Source organism: Eulemur rufifrons, chromosome 19, assembly GCF_041146395.1.
Source record: "Eulemur rufifrons isolate Redbay chromosome 19, OSU_ERuf_1, whole genome shotgun sequence".
In the NCBI taxonomy this organism is placed as follows: Eukaryota; Metazoa; Chordata; class Mammalia; order Primates; family Lemuridae; genus Eulemur; species Eulemur rufifrons.
This window is the reverse complement of record NC_091001.1, coordinates 48,109,994-48,123,098: the sequence shown is the minus strand read 5'-3', so window position 1 is coordinate 48,123,098 and position 13,105 is coordinate 48,109,994. Positions and strand designations below refer to the sequence as shown.

The 13,105-nt window shown below is 43.1% G+C and overlaps 1 protein-coding gene across 3 annotated transcripts in view; it reads right to left on the bottom strand.

The window, feature by feature from the left end:
• Positions 1-754: 754 nt before the first annotated feature.
• The window catches only part of ST3GAL5 (ST3 beta-galactoside alpha-2,3-sialyltransferase 5), a 55,461-nt gene continuing 43,110 nt past the window's right edge, over positions 755-13,105 (bottom strand). For 2 of the 3 annotated variants that reach the window (XM_069494323.1, XM_069494322.1), the window contains exons 4-7: positions 10,645-10,988; positions 6,616-6,802; positions 5,234-5,392; positions 755-1,993 (exon numbers count right to left, since the gene is read on the bottom strand). In XM_069494323.1, the coding sequence (XP_069350424.1) occupies positions 1,745-1,993; positions 5,234-5,392; positions 6,616-6,802; positions 10,645-10,988 (939 nt within the window). In that variant the 3' untranslated portion in view covers positions 755-1,744. The remainder of the gene's footprint in view (positions 1,994-5,233; positions 5,393-6,615; positions 6,803-10,644; positions 10,989-13,105) is intronic. The other variant, XM_069494324.1, reaches the window with a different exon arrangement.

Genomic DNA, 13,105 nt, shown 5'->3' with positions numbered 1-13,105 from the left:
AGGGGGTGGAGCTGTGTGGTGCCAGCTGGGTACTGCCTGAGTCACCCAGGAGCTGTTTGTGAACCATCTTCTTGAGTCTCAATTTGCAAAACTAAGTCATTTAACGGGTGACAATTTTAAAACATTTTCTCTTAATCAAACAGTATCCTAGAGTAAAAAGCAAAATCCATACAAAATTTTAAGAAAAGACACAAAACCAGAGAAACACTATTTTTGCTCTGCTGCCCACTCTGTGCTCGACCTGCGAGCCCTGGAGATGGAAGGGACTCTGTTTGGAATGCTATGACCTGACTCGTGGCCTGGATACACTGAGGAGGTGGTGGATGGGGAAGACATGAGAACAGGCTGGGGGTCAGGGCTGCATGGCGGCTGCACGAGCCATTAGAGGAAAGGAGAATCCAGGGAGGTGGCAGCAGCGGTGGCAGTGGCCAGAGCTGGAGAACAGAGATGACAGCAGCCAAGTCTGGGGCAGGGTGGCAGTGGAGCAGCGGCAGATCTTCCGACATCAGGGACTAGAGCCATTAAGACACACAAGTGAGAGAAAACCCGTCCTGGGGAGGAAGCCACCAGCACCTGCCATCTCTGCGGAGGAGTTCGCAGCTGTCTGGGATCATGCGGCTTGCAGGGGCAGGCACCCTAGTCCTCTGTCCCTTACCACTGAGACCTCACGCAGCGAGGTCTCAGCAGCAGCATCCAACGGCATTCTGGGTAGACTTACAGATTTATTTTCTTAAAGAAATAAGTACTCAAATTAACTAGACTATGAGAGCTCCTCAAATGCTTTTATTTACTTATCTTTACTTTTCAACCAGCACATCGCCTAGTTCACACTGCCAGGATGGCATTCAAAACGTTTTTTTTTAATAGGCAATTTATAACACTGGGAGCATTTCATTTCAGTGTTTCAGATTATTCCTGGAAAGGGTATATTCCCCGGTGACTCTGGATCATAGAGGTTTTGTCCTAATTTTTATAAGCCACCTCAGACACTGGAGCCGTTAGATAACGCTTAAGTGCTTTGGAAGAGCAGTAAAAAAAATTCTCCTGACATTCAAGAGTTGCCATAATTGCTGGGAAGACTGTGGCTTCTGCAGCCCAGGGTAGCTTCACAGTAGTCAGAGGACACAGAATGTCTCCTGTGTCCCACCCCAACCAGGGACCTCCAGGACAGCTCCCTTGGTTGCTTCTTGCGAGTGTCCCTGCAGAGGGCAGACCCACAGAGAGGGCCGTGAACTTCTCCGACCTGCCAGGCCTCAGGGGCCGTGTTGCCGACCCAGTATCAGCAGCTTGGCTACTGAGCATGTCATCCCGGAAGTGCCTCCTCCACCAGTCCCACCAGACGGGGGACCAGAATCAGGGGTTCAGGGCTGTCATCAAAGGCGTGACCTCTCCTCTCCTTCCAATTGCTTACCTCGTATTCGGTATGCAGTATACATGGACAGAGTTTTTACAAATTAAATTACTTTCTTAAAATTCAATAAAACATCATTACATACGATTCTCTTTGAGAAGTCTTTCCAATTCAATTCTTAAAATTAACTTACAAAATACTGTGCAAAAACAAACACTGACTTCGAATAAATAGGGAAGAGAAGTGGGAAGAACTAAACAATTCTTGTTTTTAAATTAAAAGTTAAAAATACCAGCTGCACTTCAAAGTATTTGCAGGATGAAATGCAACAAGAAGGCTGTTAACAACAGCCCTCAGGGTCAGAGTTGCATTTCCAAGTGAGGTTTTCCGTGTTCAAAATTCCCAGTAGATGCCTCCGCTGAGATCCGTCACCAGTCCCTCTCTGACCAGCTTTAGGAGGAACTCGGTCTCCGTTGTCACGTTGTGCATGGTCTGCAAGTTCATGGCAGCCATGCACTGATTGTCAAAGTAGTGCAAGGGTGTTCTGCGTTGACTGAGATTATATCCAAAACCCACCAAGCTGACTTCATCACACAGATGTGTGGCTAAGACCACAGCAATGACACCAATGGTGGGGACGTTCTGAAAAAGGGAAAAGACCCAAAAGAAAAAACAAGTCTTAGCACAATTCACTGCTTTGCAGGTACTGCATGTGCTATGCAGAGTCATAAAAGCTGCATTGGAGGCTGCAATTTTCTACATCACATAATTTTACGTAACATTTCAAAGTCTAACTCTCCATGCAAATCAGGAATCTAGACTCTAAAACGTGGTCTGTGACAGGAATACTTTTAACACCCCTCAAGGGGCAGCCTGACCATTCTTACACCAAGTTAAAAAATATTCTTTCTAAAATGTCTACCCACTGGTCCTACATAATATGTCAACAATCACAAAACAAGCCTATTTCCTCTCTTGCACGACAAATGTCTACAAGGTCTGCTCTGGAATAAGCAGCCACAGGACCTTCCACAGTCCTTCCCAGGGCATGGTTTCTGAAGCCCTCCCTTCCTGAGAGCAGAGGGTCCTCAGTCCCCGCTGCTCAGTCCCTGCCTGCAGCTACATCCCACATACGGGCCCCATTTGCTTTTTGGCAAATAACACGTCTAGGCCATTTTCACATGCACAGCTGCTAAGCCAGTTTCTCCCCACTCTCTGTTCAGGCAAATAATTTTCATATCTGAATTAGGGACTTCTACATGTATCCTACCTGACTTTGGCCCAGAATGCCCAATGCATCCTGGCTTCTGTGTCACCACTCTCTCCTCACACTGGCATCTCACCATGCCTCCTGGAATGCCCAAACCTGGCATCGTACTTTCCAGATCTCCATCCCGATCTTGGGTAAAGACAGTACATGGGACAGGGGAATACAGCAAGCCCCGCAGCTCACCAGGCCTTCTCTGAAGGCTGCCCCCATCTACTAATTAATATTCTTTTGTATAGTTTTCCATGTACAAATGTACCTCCTTTTCATTCCCCTTAGTTGAACCCGTGACTTCCATAAATAACTCTCCTTGTCTGTAAATTGGGAGGACAGCGGACTCTCCAGGGTCCACAGATTTAGGTGGGATTAGGGAACATCTACTGAATCCACCTTTCATTAAAATCTGCTTCCTGCTCCTTGGTGTGTGGCACCCACCTTTCAAGGCCAACCCCACCTGTTAGAAAGGAACTCCACAGCCATACGACATGTTTGGAAACAGAAATCAAGAGAAGTGAACGCAGAAGCATTCCTCCTGTTTAGCCACAGGGCTCTAAGGCCCTGTTCTGTCTTCTCCACCCTGCATCTCAGCGACCAGCTTGGCAGCCAGCACCAGGGAATACTCAATGTATGTGGAAGGAGTGTGTGACATCAACTGTTTGTAAGGGTGATGCGTGGACAGAACTCAAAACGATTAAAAATTCCTCCAAAGCATGTTATCTCTACAATATGCCCCCTAAGATCACACCTCCTTACTGTCCAACAGAATTCTCCCTTTGCTGGAAGGGTACATACAGGAGGAAGGGTCTGATGCTGCAATTTTAGATCAGAAGTCTGCTTTTTAACACAGTAACAGCCATGTGAATTGTATTTAAGTCACGCTAGTTTTGAGCCTGGGGCCTTGTGAAGCATATGTAACTCACACATATCTTTACCTTGGGAGCCATGAGAACTACTTTTCAAGTTGCACAGAAAACAAAAAATAACACATTTTTCATTAAATTAGAAAGGATCTTTTTGTTTTCCAAGTTCTTATTCTATTTTTGTAATAACACATTGTGACCCCAAGGAAAAAAATGTTTTTTCTCTAGTGTGGCAGTCCATGTGTTAAGTTACTGTTTTTATCTAAAAGAAAAATGTCATTTTATCAATTTTAAAAATAAATATTCAATTCAAATAGAAAGAAATGGACTGTAAAGTAGAAAGTAAAGGTTTCTACAAACTTCCCCTCCAGAGAAGGACATTCTTCATAGTTTGGTGTCTGTTTCCAAGCTTTTACATATAAACACACATTTTATTTTTAAACAAAAATGGAATCATGTAAGTGTTCTGTATCTTGATTTTCTTGCTTAATTTATTGTGGAGGTGTTTTCATATCCATCAGGTTTTCTTCATCTTTAATAGTCAGACAATATTGCTCTGACTATATCATAATCTGTTTAAACAATCTCATCATGATAAATATTTAGGCTGATTTTAGTCCTTTGCTATTAATGCTATGGTGAACATCCTAGAGTATCTGTCTTTGCAGATTTCTCTAATTTCCTTATAATAAGTTTTTAGGGTAAACTTGCTGGATTAGAGACTATTCACATTTAAAACTGATTTATACCACCAAACTTTCCTCCAGAAAAAGTGCGAACTTATCCTACCTACACTCCCACCAAACAAGGATATTATCAAACCTTTATGTCTTTGCTAACAAAGTGGGCAAAAATGTCATTGTGGCTCTCATTCGCTTTTATTTGATTATTGGTGAATATTTTATTTATATTTATTGAATATTTTATCATGTATTCTTTGATTATTTTAATTCTTCTTTTGTAAAATGTCTGTTCAGATCCTTTGCTCATTTTCTATTGGGTTATCTTTGTCTTTTTAATAAGAGCTCTATGTGTTTTGGGAGTGTTTACCCTGTCATATACGTGATAAATTTTGCTTAAGATTTCCCCACAGGTCTTAAAAGTTTTAAAGACAACAGATTGAGTTATTTAGATCATGAAGCCACAAGTAATAAAGGCATGCCCACCCCACCCCCTGGTGGCAGCACATGCTAATTGCAGGTAAAGGATCTCTACTGCAATGACCAGGCTAGGGCCAAAGTTCTCAAATTAGCCTGCAAAATAAAATCACCCAGGGAATTTTGAACATCCCAAAGTACAAACCAATTAAATCAGAATGACTGAGGTGGGACCCAAGCATTAACTGAAAAGCACTGTTCTGGAGGGTTGATTTTATTTACTATTACCTATAAAGTGACGATAAAAATCAATTCTCACCTGAGCAACCCACAGAGTTAAAATGTAAAGATCTTTTCAGACTACCAAAGTGCCTTTCAGTGCCCTGCAGTTATAGGGAGTCCTGGAGTAAGAATACCTTAAATAATAGCTCAGCGACGTAAGTGTTAATGTGTTGACTATACTGAAGAGATGAGTCAGAGGAGGAGAAGGCCAATTAAACCATGAAGAGCCCACAGTCAAGGTGCAGAGTGGTGAACACCCATGGGGTGTCTAATCAATGGCTGGGTTTCTCACTAGACATAAGACCAAGTGAAATTTGTACACATCTCCCCTCAAACATAGAGAAGAACAATTAACTTTGAGTAGCAATAAAAATACCTTATCTCGGCCCCAGAACCTTGACTGAGGCTCTGAGTACTGAAGGATGTCAAAGGCAGTCTCTTTGATAATAACTGGATTCAAAATCCTGAAATGTTTTGGCTGTAGTGGGATCTTTTCTGCCACCTGCTTCCAAAAGAAGAGTCTCACCCAAAATGGCTAAGGAAAGAAAGCAAGCAATCATTTGGGGTATTTAATAAAGTTATTCTTATCAGCAGAGCAGGCATTCCCAGCTCATCTGGCCAAGGCCATGGGTGTGACCCTAGTGGGTCAGAGTCACTAATATCTATGCAGATCCAGTACCTCAACTCAAAAAGAAACTCTAAAAGATCCAACTTACAAAAGACAAAAAGAGGAATCGTAGAACCAACTCTTACCTGTTTGAGGTAGAAATTACTCAACGGTGAGCCTTTTTAGTATCTAAAGCCATCAGTTTGTCCAGGGAGGACCAAGCAAATAGTTCCAGTTTACGGGTATTAAGCACTGTGACCGACCCATCGGAAGGCGCCCTCACCCTGCATCCTCTCTCCACTTACTTACTCTGTTTCCTAGTCCCATGAAGTCTCTAGGCAACTGACTGTGAGTCACCTTATATGTGCTTCATCTTCCAACTAGAACTTCTACCCAACAGAAAATCCAGAAGACCATGATAACCTGTATAGAATCAAGCTTTGGAGATACAAATTCTCCACCACACCGAGCTTATGCGAAAAGTCTAATACATCTTACTAGTCTCACAGAGAAGTCTAGTATGTCCTGCTAGTTTGTGTACATGTTCCTCCATAGTTGACCTCTGCAATTTATTTGAATATAACAGGTGGGACTATAAAGTAACATGATTTATTATGGTAAAGACAGACAAAAGGAATATGGCCGAATGAGGGCCATCTCCTCCACATCTGCCCCTCTGGAATGCTGTGAATTTATTCCAACAAGGGAACCACTGACTGACCAAAGCATTTTCGGAGACTCTCTCTGAAAATATTCCATAGCAATTTTACATATATTCTTTTGAATATCCTCAATGGTTTATATTCATCCAAGGAAATCTAATTTCTGGAACTAACCAAAAGCCCTGCAAGTTCACATCTGGAGAGTAAGGTGGGTGGTCAACCTCAGTAATAGCAATTTTGCTCCCAATCTTGATCATTCCCATTAAGTAATGATCACCATTTTCACGTGCGACTCTTAATCAGGTTCTGACAGCAGTTTGCAGCAAGGAGTTCTGAAGGGTTTCTACAAGACAGTGATTATCACGTGAAAGACAGCACAAAGGTATGCACTCCATTGTGCGTGTTTAGAAATAAAAGTCTATAATTACAACTAGAGACTCCCTCACTTTTTACTAAGGCACATTTGATAGAAGAATGTCTAGGGCTTACCAGGGTTTCATTTTTTACCATTGCTTGAAGCCAGTTGAAGTCAACACTTTTAAATAATACAGCAACAAACAAGTCATTGGAATAATATTCAAGGTCAGACAGTGGTGCACCCTCTGGGTAAGTCATCCTTATAGTCGTTTTATTTCCAACATGCTCCGAATATCCCTCAACAGGTGCATTATTTAACCTATTTAAACAAAATGGACAAAGACACATTGACAAAGCACGCTGTCAACTACCTTATCATACCATCCACACCCCGTGTCAAGTCCTCACATTCTCTTAGGACTAGGAATGAAGATGTGGTTGGCGGTAGGCCGTCCCTCCCAGCAGCCTCATCCCCGCCTCACAGCTGTTTTAACTAGTGTTTGCAGAATGCAGCCTTCAGTTCATGATTGAACACCCATATCTAATTCCTGAATGTCAAGCAATTTCATCTGTCCTGATATTTTCAGCCAGTCCAGACAAATTACATTTTGGGCTTTCTCTGGGTGCCAGTAAAGTCTCCTTGAAAATTTCCTATCGTGCTCAGATACTTGCTAAAATCTCCAAAAAGTAGTAAGAAAAGAAAACCTAGGACCCAGGGCGAGGCAGAGATACAAACCTCAGTTCTGTGGGGCGGGGGACCGAGGAGGTCACTAGGCCCCAGGTGTGCCAGCTGGTCTGAAAGCAAAGATTAGGGCACTTACAACTGTTAGGTCAATTAAGCCTTTAACAAGAAAGACACTTGTCTTGGGGGAAGTTCTGACTTCTTCCAGAAGCAACAACATTCACCCAGTTACACAGTTTTGAAATTTCAAAAATAAGTCTGTCCAGCTCTTCACCTGTAATATCCCACCTGCATGTAACCTTTCTTTTCTATCTCACTGCCACTTCCTCTTCTAGATCTTAAACTCCTAACCCCAGGACTATTAAAAGGTATTACTAGGAGGCTGCCCAGCTAGCTCAGTCAGTAGAGTATGAGACTCTTAAAAGATATTAGCAGATATGACAAGTAAATGCAAGGTATGGTCCTAGACCCAAATTTTTTTTTTCCTTTTTCTTCTTTCTTTCTTCTCTTTTTAAAAATAAAGGACATCATTGGGATCACTGGTGAAATCTGAATAAGGTCCGTAGATAAAGCCTGTATTGTATGAATTTATTAATACTTATTAATGATTTATTAATTGCATTAATTTTCTACTTCTAAATACTATTCTGGGGTTATATAATAGAATGTCTTTGTTCTTAGGAAATGCACACTGAAGTATTTAGGGGTAACGGGGCTTGATATCTGCAACTAACTCTCAAAGGTTCAGAAAGGAATAATAGTATACACACAAGGAGAAAATTATAAAGCAAATGTGATGAAGTGTTATCAATCGGGGAACCTGGGAAGAGGGTAGATGGGAGTTCTTTGTGCTGTTCCTGCAACTTTTCTGTTAAGTTTAGAATTGTTTTAAACTTAAAAGTTACAGAAAAATCAAAAAGCTTCTTAAACTGATCTTTCCTTCTCTAATCAGGCTTGAAGCCACCGTTCCCTGTCCCAGTGACAGCAGCTTCCCAGTGCCTGTGTACGAAGCCCACACTCCCCAGTCAGGCGCCCACCATCCCTGCACATGGAGCCACCTTCTAGACCCTTCCAGCTCTCCCAGGGCCCCTCGTCCTCCTGCCCAGTGGGGCTTCTCACCCAGATCTCCCACCTGCCTCCCCTCTGAAGCGCCAAGTCCACCATTCTTCAGGCCAGCTCAGAGCCGCCCTCCTCTTCCACCCGCCTCTCGCACTGCCGGCACTCCTGGTTCTCACCGCTTCTCTTCCCCAGCCCGGTCACGTACTATCCAATGGGTGTGGGACCCTGGCCCTGCAGACCTGCATATAGGAGGTCATTTATCTGCTTGCATGGGCGCAGGGATGAGCTTCTGGAAGCCTCCAAGCCCTGCATTTGGATTGCTAGCACCTGGCCTGGACCCTGCATGCCGCGTTACCGTTGTGTCTTCATCTGTAACCCCGGCTACTGTGAGAGCCTCACCCACTGGTTATTTTGAGGAATGAGAACATCTAAAACATTTGACACAGTCCTGGCACACAACAAGCGCCCAGCGAAGACGGCTGTTCTACCCCCATCCCAACCTTCACGACCCTCTCACTTCGCACCATTCCTGCTCTCTTGTGGCCTGTGGCATCCCCTTTCCCTTCAAACTCAGTTCTTACCTGTTTCTTCTACTGTTTGTCCCTTACAAAAGCCTGGTTCTTACCTAAAAATACCTTGCACCCCCTGCACCCTCCTCCTGAGCCCCCACCTTCCGAAACATTCTCCAGAAATAGGTGCAAACACTTATTGAGCATCTAGTACGATCTAAGTATTTTACATGTTAACTCATTTTGTCCCTGTAGGGATGCACTATTACTGCTTCCATTTTACAGATGGGGAAACAGGCACAGGACAGTTAGGAAACTTGCCCCAAATCACAGCTACTGAGGACAAAGGTACTATGTGAACACATCACCACTTTCAGACTCAAAATGTCCAAAATGGATCTTGTCATTCTCCCTCACTAACCAGAGATTTTTCTCCACTCCTCCATTTTTTTTTCCCCACTCCTCCATAGTGAGACAGGATTTCACTATGTTACCCAGGCTGGTCTTGAACTCCTGGGCTCAAGCGAGCCTCCCCACCTTGGCCTCCCAAAGTACTGGGATTACAGGTATAAGCATGGCGCCCAGCCTCTCTACACCTCCGTTTCTGACAGTGGTTCCACGAATGCTTTGACTCCCAGACTAGAAATCTTGGTGTCTCCTGACATGAGTTGTGAAACTGTAAGTCCTGTCATCTGCTTTTCCAATACACCTCTCAGATTCAATCTCTAGTCACTATTTCCACTTCCTGTGTCTCGCACCAGGCCCACACAATTCATGCCCTGATTACCATGGCCTCTAACCCAGGCCCCCCCACTCCTATTCTCTCCTGCCTCCAATCAAATCCACCGCTACTGCTGAACATTAAGAGCCTGCTCTCATCGTGCTCCCAGCTCTGCACATCCTTAAGATTAATTAAGACAATTAGTCTGACATAATGTTATCAAGGGCCTGAAAAATATCCAAATATCTTGATGCCAACAATTCTTTAAGGAAGACATTTGAGGGCTGTCCATCCTTTCTGGACAGCCCTCAAATGTCTTTTTGTATATCTTTGATTATTTCCTTGGAGAAGGATACTTTCTTGACAGCCCTTGATGTATAAAATCATAATAGCAAAGAAAAATGGAAACATTCTATTAGTGTCCCGCAACAGAACTAAATAACTTACAAAATGTTCTCAAAGGAATATTAAGTACTCACTAAAGTCAGTTTAACAAGAATATTTAATGACCTCAGAACGTATTCATAATATTAAGTTAAAAAAGCAAAATACCTCATAAAACTATAAATGCATTTATAAGTATGTGTATAGAGCAAAAGTGGAAGAAACATAGCCAATTCATAGTGGGTAGTTATTTGTGTTGAAAATGAGTGATCGTTTTCTTCCTTATATTTTTCTGTATTTTTCTAATCTTCAGTAAGGAACATATTTTACTTTTGTAATCAGAAAAACAAATTTTTAAATGGCTAAACCAAAAAGAATCTAGGATGATTGTTTACTGCCTGTCACGGTGAGTTCAGCCTCTTCCGTGTCCCAGCCAGCACCGCCTCCCGCAGCTCACCAGCCCCTGCCCCGGAAGCCCGGCCTCCCACCAACTCAGTTCTCCCGCTGCGTCCTGCTCCTTCACTGGCTTACCTGGATCTACCCATCCTTCCAAACCTCACCTCCTCTGAAAAGGATCTGCCACTTCCTGCCATCCACAGCATGCTCCTCAAAGTTAAGGGCAGCATGGCACACTTTGGGACATCCCATCATTTTGTGGTTTTTGTTTCAACTTCTCTAGCAGTAAGTCCCTTGAGGGCAGGGACCATGAGGAGCGTCCTGTCTCCCTCACTGTCCCTGGAGCTGCACTGACCAAGGGCAGTGCACTTAGCGCTAGAGGCAGAAGGCTGGTGTTCAAAGCAACGTACCTTATCACAACGTCGAACTGGTTCAGGGAGTGGCCCAGTTCTAGTCCGTGCAGTATTCCACCGCTTCCCACAACCACACAACGCCTACAGCTCTTGGCTTTCAAGTGTTCAGGAAAGTCATGCTCAGGCAACAGTTCCAAAAGGGTCTGGACTTTACTGGAGAACTTCCGGAATCCAAAAGGAGGATCATACTTGTCCTCGGCTTCACTTGCTTTGGGGGCCTTCTGTACAAAAGGCGGTAAGTCCGTGCTATACCTGTGCTTAAATAACAGTGCCATTGACGTCTCCGCAAACTTGGGCCGACATTCCTTTTGCAAGACTTGCTGAGCATACTTCTGAGCTCTCTGGAACGAAATCACATCAATCTGAGTTTTAAAAACTCTCCAGCATTAAAAATATACTCTTTTCTTTCTCTTACTTTTCTTTCTTTTTTTTTTTTTTTTTTTGAGATAGAGTCTTACTCTGTTGCCCAGGCTACAGTGCCGTGGCATCATCTTAGCTCACAGCAACCTCAAACTCCTGGGCTCATGCGATCCTCCTGCCTCAGCCTCCCAAGTAGCTGGGACTACAGGCATGCACCACCATGCCCAGCTAATTTTTTTTCTCTATATATTTTTAGTTTTCCAGATAATTTCTTTCTATTTTTAGTAGAGATAGGGTCTCACTCTTGCTCAGGCTGGTATCGAACTCCTGAGCTCAAGCAATCCTCCCGCCTCGGCCTCCCAGAGTGCCAATATTACAGGCGTGAGCCACCGCGCCCAGCCAAAAATATACTCTTAAAGATGACATTTTGTCCTGTGATGTCTGATGTAGCTCCTTTATTGAATACTACCTTTAACATAGAACATGTGCCTGTTAGGATTAATTTATGCTCAGAAACTTGAAGAAACAACCCAGGAGGATCACATGACAAGTAGATAAACTCAACAAGGGTATTTATTTCCTTGCACAAGTAAAGCGGAAGGACCCCCACCTCCTACCCCTGGCCTAACATTGTTCAAATAAATTTGGGGTGAAAAATACACTCTGTAGTGTTTATGATTTCATGATTCATCAAATTCTGACACATGCCACAGCATGGAACAACTTTGAGGACATTATGCTAAGTGAAATAAGCCAGTCACAAAAAGACAAATAAATACTGTATGACTTCATTTACATGAACTATCTAAAGTGGTCAAATTCATAAAAACAGGAAGTAGATGGTGGTCACCAGGAACTGAGGTGAGGGGAAAAGGGGAGCTGTTGTTTAACGGGAACAGAGTTTTGGTCTTGTGAGATGAAATAGTTCTAGAAATTTGTTCCACAACAATGTAAATATACTTAACACTGCTGAACTGTATATTTAAGAATAATGATGATGGTAAATTTTAGGTTATGTCTTTCTTTTCTATAATAAAAAAAGGGTTTCATATTTCAGGATCCCATCTAGCAGGATGAGACACAGGCTTACTTATCATTTGAGGTACTGAGCTTCATACAGTCCGGAACGCAAATTATCTGACATGTAATCAGGGAACAACATCCTGTTAACCAAGAAATTGTGTTGGTTTGAAATGCATTTTCCCAGCATGTTAATGTTTTGCATCAGCAAGGAACTGCTGCTGAATGCCAAGGACGCTAGCCCAGCAGGATTTGTTCTGTAAAATTTGGATTCAGTCAAAAGGCCACGCTCAAGGATCCAGAAGGCCACAGGTTCCCCACCCCTGCACGGTACCAATGCCCATCTGCCTCACAGTCTTCCTCTTGGCTCAGGTGAACAAACGCTGCCTCAGAACTGCCTCAGAGCTACTTGTCGGGAGTTCTCCCTAATCTTTGTGTTTTCTGTCCTTGTCTCCAGGCCTCACACCTCCTCCCACCCAGCTGCCGTCGTGCAGGTGTATGTGGGAGTGCCGGTGTGTGTGTGTGAAGTCCTATATTTACTGGGATATTTTTAGGAATTTAACATGTCTTTTGAACTCTGTCAGTATCTTTATTATGAGGATTATTACTGTAGCACAGTTTTAAATGTTTGCCCCAACTATGTTTCTTCTCAAAGCCTTGTTATTTTTATCGTCTGATTTTTAATAAAATGTTTTGGGTGCCGTGTGCCATTGCTGATGCCTGTAATCCTAACACTTTGGAAGGCTGAGACGGGAGAACTGCTAGAGTTTGAAACCAGCCTGAGCAAGAGCGAGACCCCGTCTCTACAAAAAATAGGAAAATTAGCTGGGCATGGTGGCGTGCACCTGTAGTCCCAGCTACTTGGGAGGCTGAGGCAGGAGGATCATTTGAGCCCAGGAGTTTGAGTTGAGCTATGATGGTGCCACTACACTCCAGCCTAGGTGACAGACCAAGAGTCTGTCTCAAAAAAAAAAAAAAAAAAAAAGAACATGTTTATCCTATTATAGCAGAAAATACTTTAAAATAATATTATAGCTTCAAAAAGTTATTAGCACTTGTGAAGAGCACATTGTTTCCA